The sequence below is a fragment of the Amblyomma mixtum genome, chromosome 1 (assembly GCF_055824585.1).
Source record: "Amblyomma mixtum isolate Tamu chromosome 1, ASM5582458v1, whole genome shotgun sequence".
NCBI classification, from domain to species: Eukaryota; Metazoa; Arthropoda; class Arachnida; order Ixodida; family Ixodidae; genus Amblyomma; species Amblyomma mixtum.
In genome coordinates, this window is record NC_143012.1 from 234,778,138 (window position 1) to 234,800,788 (window position 22,651).

At 46.2% G+C, this 22,651-nt stretch overlaps 1 protein-coding gene across 2 annotated transcripts; it reads left to right on the top strand.

Moving 5' to 3' along the window:
• Nucleotides 1–105: 105 nt before the first annotated feature.
• LOC149371162 (uncharacterized) lies at nucleotides 106–21,322 on the top strand. 2 transcript variants are annotated; one of them, XR_016286541.1, is made up of 8 exons: nucleotides 106–436; nucleotides 525–612; nucleotides 744–952; nucleotides 1,526–1,660; nucleotides 3,992–4,132; nucleotides 10,055–10,326; nucleotides 11,398–14,677; nucleotides 14,748–21,322. XR_016286541.1 is itself a non-coding variant. In XM_089564719.1 (7 exons), the coding sequence occupies exons 1-7, from the start codon at nucleotides 355–357 to the stop codon at nucleotides 12,172–12,174; spliced, it is 1,704 nt and encodes a 567-aa protein (XP_089420845.1). In that variant the 5' UTR covers nucleotides 106–354; the 3' UTR covers nucleotides 12,175–21,322. The 2 variants fall into 2 exon arrangements, 1 of the variants encoding a protein (XP_089420845.1); XM_089564719.1 differs by having other exon boundaries at nucleotides 11,398–21,322.
• The last annotated feature ends 1,329 nt before the right edge of the window (nucleotides 21,323–22,651 follow it).

The following is a 22,651-nucleotide window of genomic DNA, read 5'->3' on the forward strand; positions in this document are numbered from 1 at the left end:
CTCCACAAAAACTGACTATTTTACAAGTTGAAAAGAAAATATTTTCGTAGCGTGTGTAATTCTTTCGACCATTTCTTTAAGTAAAGCTGCTTTCCTGCTTTCCTGTTTTGGCAGAATCGGGGCTCAAAGCTGTTGGCAACACGATAATGTTTATACTTTGAGCGTTGCGTGTGTTTTGTTGTAGTAGTAAAACGCTATTAAGTTTACTCCCACCCAATTGCGTACAAGATTAACATCTTTACGCCGTTTTGCCGGATGCCAAAGAGCGGAGCGCAGGTTCTTTTACGCGTTCGGAATTGGAGTAATCGCCTAGCCGAGCGTCCCTGTGAATGCTGCCTTAATGCGTTTGTATAAATGGATATCCTCCCTAGTTTTCGCCAATTGCTTGCAGTTGTGGTTCTTTTTGGTGCAGTACACGGGTCCTCCGAGTCTGAAGGTAAGTACTCGATCGCTGGCCTTACGCGTTGCTTGACCTGTGATCGCTTCGCCGACGGTAACAAGTATTCGTTTCGTTCCCGATAAAGAGCCTGTCATAACCGTCCCGTCTGGCAAAGTAACGCGGCGAGTCGAGGATGACCTCAACCTCACCTGTAGAGTCGCTTCTAAAGAAAGGTAAGTGCCTCGTAATGCTTGTCGCCAAACCTTCGGTTTGTCGTCCCTGTGCCGAGTCTCTGATTTCCGCCCGAACTCGCAATGGCTAGTGGACGTTTAACTCGAAGACCGCTGTGTGGTTCGGTTCCTAGGTACCACATAACATGGGTGATCCCTCAAGACAAGGTCCGCCAAGCGCACCGAATCAAGATCGAGGAGGTACACTTCAACGAAAGGACGGTGACCATCTATCACCTGGAAGAGCCTGACTCCGGCTGGTACACATGCGTTGCCCGTCACCACGATCCCTCCGTCAACCGAGTGTTCAACAGAACAGTGCACGTGTCGGTTTCAGCTTACAGTGAGTTTTCTATTCGTATGCTACACGGCTCTTTTGGTAACTGTGAATGTCGGCTTGAGGTAGTGTCGCTTGTATGAAGCTTTCGTTCCAGCAAACCAAAGTACACTCTAATACAAACTCCTCACGAAGAAAGGTGTAAGCAGGCCAGCTGGCAGGATGTAGGCAGGATGTAGGCAGGCCGGCTGTCGGTGAAGAACAACGTTTATTGCAGATAGGAAGTGAGTATACAAAGAAACGGGAAGACGACATAATAGGTCACGATGCTGGCAGCATGACGTCAGTGACTCAACACTGCTACAGGCACCACGATCCCTGCGTCAACCGAGTGTTCAACAGAACAGTCCATATGTCGGTTTCAGCCAACAGTGGACGTTGTGTTCCTATTATACACGGCCCTTTTGATGACTGTGAATATCGGCTTTGAAGGTTTCCTTCCAGCGAAGCAAAGTGTACTCTAATACAAACTCCTCACAAAGCAAGGAGTTGCTTATAATTTCACTGTGGCAATGCCACTGTTCAGTTCGTGTATCTGCCAAAATGTCTGATTGTTACTGTCATTACTTTCTCCTGCAGCCTTGTCCGGCAGGCGACCACCGTGTTACGACCAGTCCTTTGTGTGTGGAAATGGCCACTGCATCCCGAAGCGGTTTGCGTGTGATGGTCGCGTCGACTGCCTCGATAGTTCTGATGAGGCTCCAGAACACTGCGGTAGGTTCCTCCCAGGAGTTTCCTTCTGTGATTTAACACAACTACAGAGACTTGCCACTGTGGTTAAATTTATTTATTTATTTATTTATTTATTGGAAATACCTGCAGCGCCCGAAGGCATTATTGCAGGGGGGATGAGGATACATAACAGGAGATTAGGCCGGAAAAAAAAGAGGAAGAAAAAAAAAAGCAATACAACAAGGCATGACACAGCAAGTACAAAATGAATGAAATATGAAACAACAAAAAGACATGACGAAAAAAAAAAAAAAAAGAAAGCCAACTGCGCACTCATACATCCGACAGCAACGCGCGGAACATAGACTCTGAACGGCACTCAACAATTTCATGGGGCAGGCGATTCCAGTCATGAATGGAAAGAGGTCTTTCATGTACAGGCTTGCAAATTCTTTCTGGGCATGCTTTTAAATAGTACCAGGCTGCAAGATGATATCGTACTGAACCTTTGAGAAACAGTAGAAAACAGTGAATTGCTCAGATTTGCTTTGAGCACTTCATTGGAATCCCACTTTCAGTTTTAAATATTTGTGTTTTTGTGGCCAGAAATACAATTCTCTGAGCTAATGGGTTTTTATTCTCTGAAAACATTTGTGGATTTTGTTCCACTCAGGTTATTTGTTTGTTTTTTTTAGTTTAGGTTAGTCTTGTAGGTCATTGACCTTTCTGAGGTCATGAGATCCGTTATTGAGGGGGGAAAAAACTACATAGAAATGTCTTATTTTTTACAGTTATCTGTATTTAACAGTTATCAGTTAACTGTTAAATACAGATAACAGTTATCAGTTATCAGTTTAAGAGTTATTTTTTACAGTTATCTGTATTTTCCACATAGTCATGGGTATTTTATTGTATTTATTATTTCTTGACATACTGATCATTTGACATCAGTTAAAAGAAGCTCTCTCGACCCAAGCCCGGTTACGAACTTGCTAACTAACTTCATTTGCTAACTTCATTTAAGTTTGTTGAGCTGTAAACAGGGTGTTGTGAATGCACAAGCTGGGCCATTTTCATGGTTCGGAGTTGATGGTGGGAGCGGCTTAATGCGTTTTAGCATTCGAAAAGGTTGGAATACATTACATTACATTAGGTTGCATTAGTCGCATCGACAAATGGCATATGATGCCATTTTGTGCTTTGTGGAATGCTTACGAGACTCTAGGAGTGTGTGACATCATATGGCTATGTGAAGCCATTCCGCATTCTACCTATAGTGGCATCCTGTACTTCACATGTGTTTTTGTACAGTTGGCTTTTGAGATTTGTTTTATTGTTCTGGTTTATTTGTGCAGTCTTTTGGGATCATACATGACAGGAGAACCAGCTTGTTTAGCTGCGTTGCATTGGGCGTAGCAGTATCTGGAATCGGGTTTTACACCTTAGGAACAGCACCTGTTTTGAGAATATTACTAACCAACCATTATCTGAAAAAGTAACTCTCAGTTATTTGAATATAAGACGACAGGGATCGGCTTATGACATGGCTGCAGTGTCCTTTTAAAGGTGCACTGAAGAGGATTCTGAACATGTCTTTTTGCCGCGGGAACTCGATCCACACGTTCCTAGCATTCTTAGAAACAGTGACTTATTGCCTTGTGCGGCCGATTTTCCCAATTAAAACGAATTAACGTCCGGCTCCTGCCTTTTTTTTTTAATTCTGCCTCGTACGGTGGGTGGAGTCGACCAACGCGTGGAGCGCCTTTCACCCAGTCCCGTGGAGGCTTTGCTTTCGCTTCATTTTGTTTTTTAGGTTTCCATGAATAAATAGTTTCATTCGCAGCTAATATAGCCGCAAAATACGGCCGAAGAAATAAAAATACGCGCGAACTATTTGCTACTACGGACTACTACGTATTACTCCGCCGATGGCAGAGCGGCAAGCCGCCACGGGACTGGGTGAAAGGCGCTCCATGCGTTGGTCGACTCTGCCCACCGTACAAGGCAGAATTAAAAAAAAAAGGCGGGAGCCGGAAGTTAATTCGATTTAATTGGGGAAATCGGCCACACAGGGCAGTAAATCGCAGTTTCTAAGAAAGCTCGGAATGTGTAGATTGAGTTCCCGCGGCGAAAAGACAAGTTCAGATTCCTCTTCAGTGCACCTTTAAGTACGGTACTATTTATGTTCTCTTCACTTCTGCGCTTGTTGTATTCCCTCCACCTCCTTGTTTGCGTGTGGGCAGTTAGCTTTGCGATAATAAACAACCGACTCACCCAACAACATGCTCCCTTTAAGTGGTGAGCCACCTTGAGGACTTTGGAAGACGAAGGCATCATGTGATGACTCATGTTAACATGGGTCACTGTTTCCAGGGCCTGATCCCTGTGAGGACAAGGTGCTCTGTGAAGATCGCCGCTGTCTACCCCGCTCGCTGTGCTGTGACCCAGCAATGCAGCCAGACTGTAGAGTTACCTACGTGCTTCCTTGCTGCAAGAAGTACCTGGCCAGCATAGGTGAGGCTGCTTGTAAAGTGCTGGATGCTTAGTTTGACTGATTGGTTGACTGATATCTCAGATGGGTTTTACCGCACATAGAAGGTGATTTAGAGCGTTCACGCGTTAGAGCGTTCACGCATCAGTGATCCATTGAAAGGGGAAGGGGGAAAGGGGAGAGTGGTCGGCTAAAGACCCTTTCTCCAAGTATTTCACACCTGAAAAGCCGAGCATCAGGCGGGGAAATCTTGCACCTATTAAAGGGACAGTGAGGAGAGCTCTATTAATATTTTTTTAATGCAAAATCCTATAGTTCAGCATTTCATGGCTTTGTTGCCACTTGGCCGGCAGCGAAAGATGATTTTATTTCTAAGAAATTTGGATTCGAAGTTGAAAAAGTTTTTCCCGCCGCTCTGATTCAAACTTGGGATTCTCTTATGACGACACAGGACTAAGTGACGTGAAACATGACGTGCTCATGACGTAACGCAGACTCCGTGATTTCTGGTGACCAGCAGTGCGGCCCAGCAGCAGCCGAAAAGAAAGCTACCGCCGGCCGCACGTTGAAGGCATCTATCGGCTATTGAGGCCGTCGCTACCATCGCTTCATTTACGTTTGCACCGGCGTTTTGCCAGCGTTACGATGGATCCTGCTCTCAAAGTCGTCAACGAAGTTCTTGCAAATAGACACCTTTAGCATACCGTGTACCTTGTTACCGTTAGCGGAATACTGGGAGCCCGCCTACCGCCGATAAGCAGGCGCTGATTGGTCCCGATGCTTCAGGAGCGCGCATAGTTGCCGGGCACGTGGCGCCATCTGGCGACGTCAAGGAGATTTGCGCATGCATTGGCTGCGCCTCAGTGATTCATGGCTTCTCGGTTCCTGGTGTTGCTAGAACCATTGGTTCTAGCAACACTGTTTTGTCCTATGACCTCATCACGCTTGTACTTGCGAGTTTGGCCTGTGGCGGCGATACCTGTATTTTGGTTCGTGCTCTTTTCTACGTTACAAGAGCTTTGTTGTCAGTATGAGTGGCGTTTTTGTAATCAGGAGCTGGTATTCTGTCGATGCAAGCCAACTTCACTTTCTCCTCAGTGTCCCTTTAATAAACAGGTGGGTACTTGGTGGTGCTGAGGATCGAACCCTGCACCTCCCACATGTGAGGTGGGTGCTCAAATCAGTATGCCACTGCTGCTGTTAAAGCCCACCTACAAGCCCGGCACCCACAAGTAAAACTGTACCTTTGGACTCCCACCAGTAAAAATTTAAAATGTAGCTCTGACACATGGGCGACACGCTAACCACCAGACCGGTGTGTTGCTGTACTGCAGCATCCACTCTAGTATGTTTCCATTTCTTCACAATCACAAGCCAGCTCACGCTGGCTCATTAACGTTACAAACTCGTAACCACCGTGTAATTTTTTTTTCTCCTGCAAAGGAGGCATGCCGCCTGACATGGTGGCGTACGTCTTGGTCGATTTATCCATTCCCGCCTGTCACCTTCATTATCACCAGTGGTGCACCATTGCCACTGCCATTGTAACCAGTGGATAGTGTAAAATGGACTGGACCTTGTCATCTGCTAGTTTTCTGCAAATAAAAACTATGGGGGGAGGGGTGCATAAGATGGAGTAACTCGTTTGGATGTGCTCATTGCTAACACTCCGTGTTCATTCTGCTGTTCCGCTTGTTCCTGCTGACAGAGGAACGCTGCTCGGTCCTGCAAAATGTGTTTGTTTAGTCTGCAGTTTTTCATAGCTTGAAAGCTTAGTGCATACCTGGGAGAAAAATGTCATCTTGCCACATTGCCATGTGGTTCACTCGTGCATTCGGTGCATGTTGCTTCGTGAATAGTCTTAATTTAAACTGTTTTCTGAAGTACAGTGAATCAATTTTGTGGTGTTGTTGGCTGGGAGCTTACTAAGTGGCAAGATTGGTGAACACTCAAACATTATCATCTACTTGGCGAATGGCCGTGCAGACCAGACAGTAGGTGTTCATTGCCGAGGGTATTCGGGTGTAAAGGAAAGAGCAAATGACCTTCAATGCATGACCTTCAGTGCAAATGATTCCTTATACCCGTGCCACACGCGCACAAGAAATGGCAGTAAATGCTTAAGGCCTTAAGTTTGTTAATGCCATTATTTTCGGAGTTGGTGCTACACGTCCACTTTTAATGCCATTATCGAAAGTGACGATGACGATAATGCTTGTAAGGTAGTCAAAAGTTTCATCTTAATATAAACATTCCTAATGAGCAGAATATATCGGGAATGATGGTCAAATGTAATGTAAAAACGATTTTCCAGAAAATATGGCTGTTCCTGCTTTACAAGTCGTAAATGTAGCCATAAACTCGCATGTCAGCACCCAAGTCGAGAGTACCTGTCAGTAAGGCTGGTTAAAATGGCGCTCTTCGCATCGAAAATGCAGTTTAGGTGCCTCATCTGGCTGACAGTTAAGAATTAACCATTTTATAGTGGGGTAGGCAGTTGTAACTGACAAAGCTGCATGCTTTTCTGTGTGTGGAATGGGAACGAGAGTACACATTGCACGGGCGAATGAGTTGTGGCGAACTCAGTAGGTCACGAATGGCAGTAAGGCTAATGCCATTAAATTTATGCGTGTGGCACCGCACGAATGCCATTAAAACTTAAGGCAGTAAGCACTTAATGGCATTAAATATGTCCGTGTGGCACTGGTATTAGTCTGGCCTGCAGCAGTGGCATTCTGGTGCTTTTCCTGCCTAATGGCAAACTCCTGCCCTGTGACAGAGAACCTGAATCTGGCCAAGAACACTCACCCCGAATCAGGGTTTGAAACACTTATGCTCCTGCTGGAGCAGGCTGGGAAGGTGGGGGTGTTTGCGAGCTGCTGATTGATATAAAATACAGTAAAACCTTGTTGATACGTTCCCGGCTCGTATGATTTCCCAGTTTATACACTCTAAATCGCGAGCATTAATAATGTCCCATTGAGATGCACTATACCTCTCCTGGTCAATGCGTTCCCGGATAAGACTGTTTTTCGGTTGTTATGTTCAAAATTTTGACAAATTCAGGTCGTATAATATGTTTAGTGACCAACTAAATGTGCAAATATGCAAGTTCGCTGAACTTGAGGTTACGAAACATTAAGAACAGGATTGCAGCGGCAGTCATCCACCATGGGATAGCTTCTTTGCCATGCCTGGTACAAATGGGCGAAGCACCAAAAAAATTTAAAAAACTGTGCATTCGAGCATTTTTTTTGGGAGGGGGACTTGAAGAGGAGGAACGATAGGGTAATTTTGTGATGCCTAAGGGTGTTGGGGTGGTCTGGAGAATGCAGTATGAAAAGCAAACTCAGCAACAATCGGTCGCTGAGTCAGCTTCCCCAGAATGCTTGGGTGCAAGGGGCGAAGCGTCCGACAATGACAAGGAAGCGACTTTGGCTACTTTTGCCAAATTTTGACAACTTTGTCACGTTCCTTCCGTGCTCAAGACAGTGCAGACGTGGAATGAATTCTGCGAGCACTTGTTAAGCTGCTCAGACCTTGTGCCAAGAAATGCTGATTGGCATTTTTATGAACTGAAATTGTCAATAAATGCCTCTGTACCTCCTTCAACAGTTACATTTTTTCAAAATTAGGTTGTTTGGATCAACGTTTCTCAGGATAACACGTCCTTTTCTGCAGTTTTTTTTTTACTGAAAGCTCCACTTCTCATGTACAAACATTGAAAGTCATGTTACGGTGCAGATATGACCTTGAAGCGGCCTCAGTTAATAAAAAAACAAGAAAATTGTAGTTTGGGGGGGGGGGGGGGGGGGTCAAACTCGGGCCTCCGGCATGCGAGACAGGGCCACTTCCACTCCACCACGACATGTTCACCTCTTGGAAGTGAATGAAGGTGCGTCTAGTGAATGCACAGATGTCTAAGAAACATATCTTCGAGCTATGTACTGAGGCATGCATGAATAATTTAATTATCGGCATGTAAATTACAGTAGTTCCAATTAAGCGAGTAGTGAAGTTATCTGTTCTTTTCTAATCACCCTCGTCTGTATATATATATCTGGTAGTCTTATAGGGCTCCTTCTAAAGTGGGAGCTTGTAAACAAAGCTCTAGCACTGAGCTCCAGCTCGGCAAAATCAGGCAGCTTTCATTTCACAACGGTGTTGCAGTGTCTACTGAGTGGAAAGTGGCCGTGGAGGAAGTTTTGAGGATGAAGGTAGTGTATTGAAGGGAGGGTGATATTTAATCACTGTGGGGCAATATTCGATCAAATAGGTGTTCAGTATTCAATTCGATCTGAATATTTGGTATTCCATACTCGATTCAATGCAAATATTTGGTCTCAAAGTATTCTTCTCAAGTGAATAACATTGCTGGAACACTTGTTTTGCGTGGTTTCGGTTCAATGTACCTCCCCTGAGATGACATCGCGGCACGCAAAGCCACAGCGCCGACTCTATAGACACTTCCTAGGAGTATGCACTGCGTGTCTGCTCATCCGTGCCTATGCCAGAGCCAGTCTGCGCAGATGCGTGGTTCCCAGATCTCTACCTGCCTTATGTCTGCGGCTGCACCTCTACGGAATGAGTCTGAGCTGACTGAAGCTCCCACAGCTGCTCTTCTATGTGTGAAATTCACTAACCACGTGTAGCTGCGTGAGTATAAAGGGGAGCTAGCTCAGTGCACATGGGGATGAGTGCCTCTTTTCGGCAGCTCACGCGGGATGGCACACTGTGCTTATGGCTAGCAGGTGTCCATGGAGTTTCCGCTTAAAAGAGCAACAGCTGTGCAGTGATGCAATTAAGAGCTGCAGTTGTAGATCCCGCAGATAGTTGTCACACCCCACTAATACTTTGGCTCCACGTGGAGGTTGCCTCTTGCGATATTCAAATAGCAATATTCGACGGCAATTTTTGCAGAAAGTGGACACAGCTTTAGTGAGTTTACAAAGCTTCAATGCACCGTCTCCCTTTTTTTTTATGTACTGACCCTGTGTGTTATAAAAACATGTGATGTTGAAAATGCTTATTGTGCCATTCAAACTTTTTTGTGTTTCAGAAGTATTCGAAATTTTTGCTTTGAAATTATTCGAAGACAATTACCCTTCGCTTCAAATTCACTTGGAACAAAAAAAAAGAACACTATTTGCATGCCTCTTTTAATCACACCTGGCTGCCTTTGAGCAGGGCACTTGAGAAAAAAAATCCTAACAAAAAAAAAAGCGCTTCCATGGTTCTGTCCTCAAGTCACCTTCTTGTTTGGACAGGCGCAGTTTTGGGGACCCGTTAACGCGTTAAGCAGCATTGTTTGTGGTGCTGAGTAGTAGTGAGTTTCCTACGTCGCATGCATGAACCGTGTTTGATGTACTATCAGCAAGAAACGAAACGCGAACAAGGCAATTGAACCACGCACTGGAAAATGCGCAGCTCTTAGCCAGGGGAAGCTGTATACTAGCTCCTGCTATTTCGATTTCGAAGGCTTGAAGACTCTTCTTTAGAAGTGTTATTCAACCGCACTTGTATTTCCAATACAGGAGCTAATATGTTGGTGTTTTGGTGTTGCCACCTCAATTTTCTTGTTCGCGTTTCATTCGTTGCTGATAGTACAGTCATGAAATTTATGAGCGTGAACACTACAGCGCGTGGCAGATAGCCTTGAACCCTACTTGTGACAATACGCGGCGGCTGCCTTCATAAACAAAGTGGAAAGGGAGGTGTGTCCTTCGGCTTGCTGGAAGCTGTCAAGGCGGCATAACCCTTTCCACCACGTTGCTAAAAGCAGTCGCCGTGTATCGCCACACGTAGGGCTTGAGGCTATCTGCCACGCGCTGCCATGTTGACGCTCATAAATTTCATGACTGTACTTCTTTGGGAACACGCTTTCGCCAGCTGTCACTCAGTGCACCACTCTGTTGGTTTTTCTTTACACCTCGTGGTGTTTGCAGCCAACACTACCACTGCACTGGTGGGTGTGCTCACGGGTGCCCCGCACCAGCGGCTGGGTGCCAGCGTCGAATACCTGCAGTCATCGGTGTACACGGTGGTGAGCTGCGCAGTGGTCTTCATCCTGGTCGCCACAGTCATGGTGGCCGCGATCTGCCGCATACACATGCGGCGGTCCGTCATGGCGAGCCCGTTCCCTTTCGTCAGCAGCCGCACTGACCATCGCTGCCTGCCCTGGTGCCGCCCAGTGCATCACCCCGTCACTGCAGCAGGGGTGAGTCACCTGCACTTGTGAAGTGTTGCCTCTCAAGTAACGCCAATGTATATATTGTTACCGTATTTTAGTGTAATATGTGTCTTTTCTGGGGGAACCCTCGGCCATGGTTTGCCTGAACAGTTTCAGATTGCTTTATAATCATAATATTTCTTTTAGAATTCTCCTGAGGTCTGAAACTACCCCTCTTGTTATATTCATGCATATAAAGTAAATTAGTCATTTTCCCATTGTTCTATCATTCCTACCGATGTCTGTAATGACATTAGTATAAAAAAGAAGGAATTTTCATCGTTTATCATTCATTCATTAACCCTCAAATGCCCCTAAGTTGAGGTATCACATGGGGGGAGGGAGGAGGATTGATAACATTTTTCAGTGGCCATTATACATGGCTGCGGACATGCAGTTCTGCGAAAAATGCTTAAATCCACTATTTTTCTGCGGAATCTCGTAATTGCGGGACACTAGGAGCCCTAAAAATGGCTCAGAATGACCTGCTGCTAAAGGCACCCGTGTGCTGTGCGATGTCAGTGCATATTAAAGATCCCCAGGTGGTTGAAATTATTCTGTAGCCCTCCATTGTGGCTCGGCTTTCTCTCTTCTTTCATTACCCCATTCGTCCCTTCCCTTATGGTGTGGTTTGGGTGTCCACTGAGAAGTGAGACCATTGCTGTGCCCCTTCCTTTCCTTAGACAAACAACCAAAAAAACAACCTGCTGCTGCATTATCTGTGCTCTGTGCGTAAAGAAGATTTCTTAGTCAAGTTAAAGAAAGGAGCAGTAGGTGTCAGTGGTCCGTCCATGAAACCAGACAGATAAAGAAAAGTACTGGAATGTGGTGTAGCTACCCGTGCCTGCTTGCATCTTACATCCAGTATTTGCTCTGCTCTACTCTTTCTTTGATGGGAAATTCTTCAGCTCTTCACATGTTATCCTGAATAGAGCTTATCAGCAAAGATGTGCCCTCTTCCAGGCTTGCCCACTTTGAAGCCTATCTGCATCGATCTGTCGGTCTGAGTGTTTCAATAACCAGGCACTTGCATTCTCCTCTCCGTCTCCTGCCGGTCAGGTGGGCTTTGGCGAAGGGGGCCCTGCGTCTTGCGCCCATCTGGCAGGGGCCGACCTGCGGACGGTGACGTGCGCCCACGGCAGCTACGTGGTGGCCACGTACAGCAGCAGCGGCACTCCGGGTGGCCGGCCCAAGCTGCACTTCCTCCAGCAGCTTCCCAAGCCGCCCGAGTACTCGCCGCTCGCCCAGGGCCCACCACCGCCCTACCAGAGCACCGAGCAGCTCGCCACCAACAGCAAGGAGCAGCACTCGTCGGGCTCTGCCCCATCTTTTGCGGGGAACACAGCCGGGGCGGCGGCACGGGGTCCGACAGCCGCTCACCCGTCGTGGCCGTGCCAGCTTTGGCCACGGGACGAATCGCCACCACCGCGCTTCTCTTCCGTACAGGACTTGAGTGAGTGCGAAGCCCAGTGCCTCTTGCCGGCCTTTGACGAGGCGACTGGGATTGCTGGCAACCGCTGCTCTGCGGAGGAGGTGGCTTTCTGCAGCCGGCCTTTCTACGATGTGCCAGCGTACACCGGCAGAGAGGTGCGAGGGGAGGCATCGTCGAGGCCTCCTGAGCGGCCTCTAGCAACCGACAGAAGTCGAAGTGACAGGTTGCCTACCGATTCTGACGGCCGCGCCGTCGGCACCGATGGTGCAATGTCTTGCCACACACCAGCTTTTGCAAGAGCAGAGGATTCAGCATTTTTCGACCGTCCCATTGCTTCTGGCAACGCGAACAGCGACAGCGCTTCTGAGGAAGCTAGCTGTGTTGAGCAAAGGGCATCTACCTGATCCAACGATGTTCGGAAGGAGAAACGGGAATAGTTGCATGCTGCAATGCTGCTTTAGTGGTGTGGCAGTTTCATGCAAGCCTTTTTAACTAAAAGAGCCCATCTTTGTTTCATGGTATTGTTCTGCTGGATTCTCGCAAGAAATTGTAGGCACGCAGTAGTTGGTTTGCTATGAACACCGAGCAGACTCAACGAGAGACTTTTGTCGGCTGACAAGCGACACTAGACTGATTACGCGCATGCCATGAACAGAAGCCGTTTTAAAGAGAGCTTTCTTGTGGGCAGAGTACAGGCACTTGAGTCTGTGGACGGCCCAAAGGCGTCTAAAGCTGATCTACTGCCGTGACCGTTGGCATTGTTGCACGCTTTGAGCTGTCTTTCAGGTTTTCAACTTAGCTTTATGTGTGCAAGGCACAGCTTGCTCAAGACAGCAGCCTACAAGTGTAGTGCAGATGTGGAAATACGCCTTCCTCTGAATACAAGGTGCTGTATTGTGTTCACAGGCTTATGTCCAATATTTTGGCATTGCATGACAGGAAGGAGTTGCTTAGATATGCCCTACATTTGTTAATGTAACTGCAGGCAGTGAACATTCAAAAGCAATCTTTTGTTTTGTTTTATTTTTGTTTGGGCTGTCCAGCTAAATGGCTCTGACAAATGGCGCAAAGCATGCTTCTTTGAAGGAGCTGGCACTGATATATATAATAGACACGATGAGTATAGGCTATAGGCATGTTGTGCTTTTTACTGAGTTGTTTGTTGCCATCAGTTATTGCTGTCTTGGTGGAGCACATAATCTTGTACTATTTGTGTGACTAGTGGAGAAATCTGGTGGAAAAGAAAGTTTAGCATTATTATCATTATATTACTTGGGTTGCACTTTTAGTATTTTAACTATACCTCCCTTCTTCACTGGGTTGCTACTTTAAAGGCCCACATTTTCAGTATTCAAAACTGCAAGAATTGCGTGAGGAGCCAAAGGCTCTGTGACAGATGTATTCAAGGTGTGACCTGAGAAAAGTGAAGAGCAGGGCAGTTTTCAGTTTTGTAACTTTCCATTATTCTGTTTTGTTGTGTGCAGCGTCATGGTTCTTAATATTCATTTCGTAGCTTTGTGTGGTGTTGCTGTGTAGATTTGTTTCCTGCTTATTTCTATATAATAGTAGTAATTGTGCCAATGAGGACATTCCAGAAGTCTCTGGTGTGGCATTCATGTGAACATACTTTCTGTTGACAGCTGTGTGTATGATTGCAGTGCTGTATCTGCCAGTCTGTTTATGGAATTTTGAGTTTTGTACTTTAGTAGTGTGACATACCGATCCATGTGCTGGTTAATGCTTACTTAAGGTTTTTCTCTTGTGCAATAGTCAAGCACTGTACTAGTTTTCTTGTCAGACATTTTCTCTCGAGGATGAGTCCTTAAGCACTGGGACTTCCATGGTGTTAAATTGCACACCAGCTCCCAATGTGAATGCGCTTGATAAGCCAAAAAGCACATATGACAAAGATCAGTGCTGTACTTGAGGTTGTTAGAGGTGCACGTGAGCTAGTTGATTACATTTTGCTCTCATAATGCAAGCACTGGAAAAGAGGAAATGTGCTGCTGAAGAAGCACCGGTCTCTGTGACTGAGCTTGTTAGGCTCACTAAGCTGAGGAAGCACGATTTGAGTTGAGGGTGATATGCTCCAGAGTTTTTCTCAGGTGGCTTGCTCAAAGCATGCTATATACAGCTGAGGCAACACCTTTAGAGCATGCTGCTACGTGGAGTATATTGTATTAGTCTTTGTATTACTCTATAGCAGTTTGGTCCGTTGCCTGACCAAGAGAAGCTAGACACTATGGGGAAAAACTTTCCTCGCCTAGCTGACATCGAAACATAAGGCTGCAGCCTGCCTCTTTCTCTTAGCAGAAAAACTGCATTCTTGCTAGTGATTTTTTCCCCAAAAGAGTGTAAAGTGTCGCACCAAACCTCGTGACAAAAAAAAAACAAAACAGACTGTGTTATTGGAGTACACTTTGTAATGAACGTGGTCACGTAATAAGGTGTGCTTTCTTTAACAGTTTATCACTCTGGTAACTGATCCGAGATTGCATGGATGTGGTTCCTTGCAAGTTTTTGTGAGTAGCACTGATACAAAATGCATTGTGACTCCAGAGGCGGAGCGGGCTCTTGATGTCTTATATGCCACTGAGTGCAAGCCGTGAGATGGCTGTGAGCACTGCATTTTGTTGCTAGTTTTGATGCCGTTTGCAGTGGCAAATCACAGTTGCAGGATTTTTGTCTGCGACGCGTCTCCAGTCTCTCATCAAAGTGGGCTCTTTTGTGCCGCAACATATCAGCAGCTAGCGTACAAAACTCGCTGAGAATGGCTAGTCTTCGAGGGGCACAGGGAGATGAAAGCAAGGACAGGGGAAAAAGAATAGGAGTTAAGGGAATGGACAGGGACAGATGGAGAAGAAAACAGAATTGGGGAAAAGAAGGGAGAGTAGGGAGATGGAAAAGGTTGCACAGGGACGGATGGAGAAGAAAACTGAATTTGGGAAAAGAAGGGAGAATAGGGAGATGGAAAAAGGTTGCACAGGGACGGATGGAGAAGAAAACTGGATTGGGGAAAGAAGGGAGAATAGGGAGATGGGAAAGGTTGCACAGGGACGGATGGAGAAGAAAGCTGAATTGGGGAAAAGAAGGGAGAATAGGGAGATGGAAAAGGTTTCACAGGGACGGATGGAGAAAACTGAATTGGGGAAAAGAAGGGAGAATAGGGAGATGGAAAAGGTTGCGCAGGGACGGATGGAGAAGAAAACTGAATTGGGGAAAAGAAGGGAGAATAGGGAGATGGAAAAGGTTGCACAGGGACGGATGGAGAAGAAAACTGAATTGGGGAAAAGAAGGGAGAATAGAGAAGGTTGCACCATTGCTGAGTGTGGAGACATTTCTCCAGCCCACTGCTTACTCTTGCTCACACGTTTTTCACCAGTTAGCCTAAAGCAGCAATATGTTTCTCCCGTGGGGAAGAAGGGGATGCTTTGTGCCAAAATGCTTGAGAGTGCTGCTGCTTGTTTTTTGTCCTCTGCCCGTCCATCACATCTGAAAGCATGCTTTGGGACAATGGCACAGAGTGCGTGCGTTGCTGAACATGCTGCACGCCACTGGTTTAGGAGGCTCTCCCACTGAAGTGCTTCTCTTTTACGAGTTTGTGGAATAGCCGGAAAATTTGTGCTTTGGAGTTGAGCATCGAGGAACGCACGTCACGTCGCTCCTCATTGGCAACGTCGTGTTGCATTAGCGGGCCTGAATAACGCGATTCATTGCTCACGTCGCTGCCTCTGTAGCACAAACATTTGTTCCGAAAAGCTGATCTTCAGAGGAGAGCTTCCTCCCCCACTACTTCTGGTTGTGCTTCAAAACAAAGTTCAAAGTGAACAAAGGTTCGTAACTCCCTCGTGTGGTGGCAGTGCGCATTTATTGTGCTACCACCTCTCACCCTCTTATGAAACAGAAGCGAGAGATACACTGTGACATTATTTTTATGCCAGAGCACATTCAAGTGGAGCCATGGTTGTGTCCTTGTTTCCTGGTCAAAGCTGTGCTGTCTGTTGCTTGCTGCACTTGACAAATGATGTTGCTTTCCGTGGAGAAGATGGCGCAGCGTATCATTAAGCAGGCATATCCTTTTGAACCAGCATATCAAGGAGCGTCGCGTGTATGCATGGGTTATTGCTGGCAAAAAGCTCAGACTGAATTCCTGCCAAACAGCTTGCTTACGAGGGCTTGTGCTTTCTGCTCTGCTTGGGATCTACAGCACCAACATAGTATTTCTGTTCAGCCTTTGGGGGACTGTAACGCAGCAGTGGCACAGCAGGTTACGTTTTAGGGAGCTAATTACTACCTGTGAGGGATTTTCAACCTGATGTTAGTAGTTCTGTGTGATGTGTTGAAAATGCAGGGTACTTTGTTACTTGCCTGTGCTTAACTGCTAATTGAAAAAGAAATTGATGAGGCAGGATGGTAATTTAGATGATGAGTTTGTTAGTTTCGAGTAAAAAAAAAAACAAACTGCAGTGCGAACAAAAACTGCACAAGGAAATTAACACAAACAATGAAAAGAAACAGACGCAAAATGAAAGGAACACAGCGTCTTCCCTTGTAGATTTTGTTTCGCCTGTACAGTTGTCGCATTACAGTTCTGATAGTGATTGTGTACAGCGGCAGATTAATCGTAGCACATGCTATATTTCCTTCAGCATTTGTGTTGAAGGCTGAAGAATGTATTGGCTTGTGTGATCAGAGATGTCCCTTACATAGCTTTTCATGCACACACACAAGAACAATGAATTAAGAAGGGAATAAATTCATGTTTGTTGGTCGATAGAGAACAGCTGTTGTGGAAACTGACGTGATGTCTTGCTGTGTGACCTTAGAGCTCAATCCGGCAATGAGCTCTGCATTTGATGGTTTGAGCAAAAGCAAGCTAGTCTGCTCCGCCATTAGCCTTCTGGCTGCAGCTATTTGTGGTTTATGCTGTGTATTAAAGCCTAAAATATGAATCCCATGCTTCAGTAGCTAAGGTATCCTGGAAACACGTGTGCACAGCTTGCATTGCTGAAAATTACCTTTGGCTGTAGTGCAGTTGCTTTATGGTCCCCGTAGGCATCTAACTGAAACTATGGTGCACATGAGCTTTCATTCTTGGAACACTTCTGCAGGCTGTTCCTGTCCTGTTTTAACTTGTTTTATTTGGAAGCTTGCGCAAAGTAATTGTTTACATTGGCCGCAGCTGTGGTATGATGCACTGAGTAGACCGCACAAGCAACTGTCTATAGACAGAGGTGCATCGAAACCCCTGTTGGCAGTTAGTGGCTTGCAGTGCTTAATCTTTTTGGTGGGCTTACTCAAAATACTGTTGCTATACAAAGTGCATCGAGGTCACAGCTTTGTTTGAAGCTCAATGATGTTGCTTGTTTGTGCCTTGCTGTTGTTGCAAGCACTTGTTTTTTGTGAAGACTGCAGCAGCCCCCAAGCTTAGCTTTCAAGCACAGATCCTTGTAACGTGAGCTGCCACACAATTATGCAATGTACATGCACCCTTCCCTCGAGGTGTACTTTCTTTCTCATTGCCAATAGTGTATTTTCACTGGCGTTCGAGTTATTCCTGTTAAGGTATCGACTATAGCCGTGCTTGTGCCAGACTTCAGATGATGCCCCCTTCAGTGCCAAAGCGTTTACCCTCGTTGCAGCTGTTCTCAGAGTTGCACTGTAGCACTTGTTCATTGTAGTCTAGCTTAGTATTGCTTTTGGCAACTTGCCGCACGGGCACATTGCTTGCTGCTGGGCGTTGCAACGAGTAGCAGTGTTGGCTGCTTGGTGCAGAAGTCACTGCTTCTAGAAAAAAATGGTGTGGAAGGGAAAACGTGAACATCTGCGAATTATTATTGCTTACAGCCATGCATAGAAAGATTGAATAGTGTTTTTTCTTATCCCTTTTTTTTAAGCCTCAACATGGTAGCAATGTCATTTAGAAAACAAGCAACAATTGAGCTTTTACAACGTGTGGCAGCATTAAAATATTGCCATGCAACCTATAGTGGGAAGAATAAAAAAAAATGACAGAATAGAGTTGTATGTACGCGGCATAGCCAGTATGATACCACGAAAAAGGCAGCACCACAATAAACTGAATGGCATGAAATCGTAAGTAATTGAAGTGTTACCTGATTCCCATCTCTCTTGTATGTGAACCGTTGGGTCGTCTCTTCATGATCGCATTTATCAGAGCTTTCTATTCTTCCCTGTAGGGTTTGATTTCTCTAGCTTGCCAGCTGCTTCAAGGTTGTGCACTGCAGTTTGAAAACCTGCCTCCCACCAGTGAAGTGTCCCTAACCATATTGGCTTCTCTTTCCGCAGTTCTCTGTCACCTTGCCCTGTGCGCTTGGGCAGTTCACAGCGAAGAGTTTTACAGTTCCTTCTAGTGCCTCAGAGCCAAGCACCTATTGGTGCAGCAACTTTGCAGCGATCGAGCCATCCTGCTGTCAAGTGCTCAAAACTCTCATCACTGAATATTGTCCTCTCCCGCTCTGTGTTGTGCTGTACACAGTGCAGCCGTCATCATTCATGAACTGCCCATTTGTTGTCGGATCCCGCCAGTTTAGAAAGTGTGCACTTGCAGACAGCCTAGTGTCAGCCAGGAAGTGCGTTAGTGCATGGTTTTTGTGACGTATCTGTGCTGCACTGTGTATGAAAGCAGCATTGCAGTCATCCTTTTTGGTAAACAAGTCATGCTCGCAGTGTTGTTTCTTCTTCCCCCTGAACTCTTACAAAGCATATCTTACCGCATGTAGATGACGGCTGCACTTACCTATCGTGTTGATTAAATTAACCACTTGTTATTCCCACCACATCCCCTTGTTGTCGCCGTCTAGCAGCATCCAGAAGTGGCGTTGTAACAGCTGCTTTTGGGTGACCTGACTTCTCTTTGAAAATGATGTGACCATTTGAAATGGGCTCATCCCGCATTGTTTGGTGTGTATTGATTGGCGAGCCGCTCTCCCGCGTGTGCATGAGACACATGCATCACAGAGCTTTTGCTGTTTCCCACGTTGGTGATGTGACATGTAATCTGTTAGATGTGCTGGTTTGAACGCTATCACCCCATGGTGTGCTATGTGATTCTCCTTTTTGAAGTGGCTGCCTTTTTTTTTTGAGTGGTTGTCCCTTCTCGAACGTGTGTACAGAGTGCTACAGTGTTAAGGTGAACACGGGAACGCGTGGCCAACATCCACTCAGTGCCACAGGCAGGCTCCTTGCGAACTGATGTGCATGTGGAGAGTGGCCAGCGCACTGTCAGTGCGTCAAGTGCTACTGGAGCATTCTTATCTTGCGGCAAAGCAGACTCGACTCTTTCGTCTCGTGGACTTTGAGTTTTCTCTCCAGAGCAGATTGTCTCTTACTCTTGTAGTGTGCGATGTTTACTCCATCAGAAGTATAAATCAGTGGTTGACATACAGTTCCCTACAGGAAAGTTCCTTGCTCTGAAATGGAAGTGTAGCATATGATGTGCCCACACCGCTTCCCGTAGTCTGTGGATGTGCTCGTTAGTTTTCAAGGCACCTGCGTGTGGCGCTCCGCGGAGCATCGGCAGTAAATGCTGTCTTGTGTTCACTTTAACAATTGACCGTTCTGTACTTTAGAAACAAATGAGAATCTGTTGCAGTAGCGAGTTGTGGCATTGTGGCCGTAGTAACTGCCTGTACACATTCACTCACCTGTGACAAAAAGGCACGGTCGCGCGTGTGTCTGTGCTGCGGGCGTTTGCGAGTCCTCAAACGCTAGCGCAAAGGGTCCGTTCTCTGGAAAAACTCCTTTTAGAACACATTCTCAAAAGGTACTGCATTAGTGAAGTCTGAAAATTAAGTTTCACTGCCTTGAAGCCAATGTGCAGCAGGGCCGGAATGTTTAGGAGGTTTTTCAGGTTAATGTCAGAAAATTCGTGCGACCGTGTCTGGTGAAACACTTGTGTGACTCTGTGCGGTAACTAAATGACGCCTCTGCTACCATGTAGTGATGACAGCCATGTGCTGTGCACTCAGTAAACAGTGCCGATGGCAGAACAAGCTACGCTCACTGGTTGAATCAAAGTATTTGGAAGCGTTGTTGGGGGGGGGAAAGCACGGTAACCGGGTGTGTCTTTCCTCCCGTCACTTTACTTGGTTCGCCTATAGTGATGAACCCCTAGCTGTTGTCAACCATTGGCACCAGCATCGGGGGCATTTTCGCAAATCAGTTTCAGCGTAGCTGATGTGTACCTGTTACAAAGCTACGTAGAGCTGTACCTTATTGCTCACGTGTTGTGCACTGTACACTGAAGCGTAACAGCGTACTTTAGGTTGTGCATCTTTACTGTTCCTGTGCGATATAGCCACTCGAAACTGTTTATTCCGAATAAGCGTTATCTGTCTGACAAAAGAAAAAGTGCAATGTAACAATGTAAATGACCCTAGAGGCTGTGCAAATACTTCAGTGCGAAAACTGCATTTATCGGCGACACTTACACGCCAGCAGTGCATGCGGATAGTAACGCACAAGTTGTCGCGAACAACAGCGCGCATCAATGCATGGCATACGTTAGTTCCTTTATGCGATTTTTCACCGTTCCCTCTTGAACTTAATGTGCAAACGATTCAACTACGTTTGGAAAAGTACACCGTACCTGTCTTCAAGGTGTTTGCACCCGCCATCGCATTCACATTGCTATCAGCTGATGTCACTGTCGTCAACGAACATTGCATTTGTAGTGTTCCAAGTTGCTGTAATTGAATATGTGAACTGTTGAGTGCAATTGGTTATCATGCTGCAACATATCCATGTTTCGTACGTGGTGTCGTTTTCACCCGGGGCCTTTTTTTCTTATCATTTACCTCGGAGAATGAGGTGTCTGGTGTGTTGCGCTACTATGCCACATTGTAAGCACTTTTGCACCCAGGATGGTGTGTAGAGACTATTTCTTGGGACTCTCGTCCTGCCAGACTTCAAATCATAGGCATGTGAAGCTGGAAACTCGAAAAACAAGAGGCTTCGAGAAAGGCCTTCCTAAAAATTTATCTCTTCCAGTGCATGCGCATCGGCTTGGAGCATGAGGAAACATGGTTCGCTGTGTATATGTGGGCTCTCAACTTCAGAAAAAGGAAATGCCTAAATACTTAGTCTATATACAGCTTCTTTCTCAAGTCCCATTCAAAGGTAGGGCCGCTAGAGAGGTTATGCTGGGTTCGTATACGTGGTAAACCTGTGGCGCCCTGATTTATCAGATGTGTGAACGCGACTGCATTTCAGCGGTCATTCGCCTGTTTCCACGCATCTTTCTGGGTGTAGAAGTATGCGCCGTTTGTTTTTTTTTCTTGGGCGGTGCCGTCCTAAGCGATAAAAGATATGTTACAGAGCTTTCGCTCCGCACGGCGCGAGGCAAAGACCAGCGACGTCAGCTGGTCGAGGACTCCATCCATTCCTGTCAGTCGTGTTGTCTTGTGTCCGTTGTCTGTTTTTTGTCTTGCTCGTCTTTCTTGGTCGGCTCGATCGCTGCTGAGCCTCGCATACATTATATATGGAATATCTGCTGCAACGATGACTAATAAACTATATATTATACCGATACCAGTGTGTGGCCGTGTCTCGCCTCGTTTTCTGTGCCAGCGTTCTGGTCGGCTCTTGGCGTACAACACCATTAGCTACATCATTGGGCAATGTTTTCACATTTGACGGAAGAACATCGCACTGAAAACTGCGTTAGTTGAATGTGTTTGCGACTCTCTCGTCATCCACCAGGATAGCGCATGTAACTAGCCCTGTATTAGATTTTAGACACGAATTAATCCAGCTGTCCACTGAACAGGTTTCCACCAAGAATGATAAAAACCAGATATGGATATTAAATCACCCATCATCCTCCCGCAAAAATCTTCCATTTATAGCTTCTGTAGCGCCAGAGATATTGGTGGTTAAAAATGACCGTCCACTTTTTCAATGAAGCAATGTAGTGGGCCAGAAAAAGTAAAAGTGACCAGCGATTTAGCGTAGTAGGCCAGATGCGAATTAGGTGCTCTAGCATTTCAGTTTCTTTTCTCTCGTTGGTCATTATCCATCATAGATCGCAGGGAGTCCTCGTACCACTCCTGGCGCAGTGATGCAGTGGTTAAGCAATGCTCCACTGCCCTGCGGTGGTAAGTGCTACCACCGGTGGGGCTTGTAATTAACCGAAAGCATGGTTGGCAGTTTGCTCACAGGTTGGTGGGCGGGTTGTGATGACATCACAAGGTCAGGTGACCTAGGTGGCCCACCTGCTACCTAGGCGGGTGGTACCCAGCTCTTCAAGATCGCAGAGGGACCGGCAAATAAGCGAGTCGAGGCTCCAGTGCTAGCGCACTGAAATCCCCTCAGAAGCAACCTAGGTGGTAGGCAGGCTAGCTATAGGTCACGTGACCTTTCATGAATGGCAGTTTACCAATATCCCTCGAGAAAAATATACAAAAGCTGTATCTTACTGGTACTTGCCTATGGGGCAGAAAAGTGGAGTCTGACGAAGAGGGTTAAGCTAAGAACAACGCATTGAGCTATGGAAAGTAAAATAGTTCAGAAGGGTAGCGGATCGGGCTAGTTGGTGCAGTTTTGACATTTTTCGAAGCACTAAAACAACAAGGACGCAGAGGGAACAGACAGGGACGAGCGCTAGCTACTTCCTACTAAACTAAAGCACTAAAAGCACTTGCGGTTTTACGAAATAAACTGTTGGAAGTAGCGCTCGTCCCTGTCTGTTCCCTCTGCGTCCTTGTTGTTTTAGCGCTTCGAAAAATGTCGAGACTGGAAGCGGGCGGAGTGGGTGAGGGACCAGACGCGGTTCAATGACATCCTAGTCCAAATCAAGAGAAAAATAGGTGGGGGGGAGGGCATGTAATGCGAAGGCAAGATACCCGCTGGTCCTTAAGG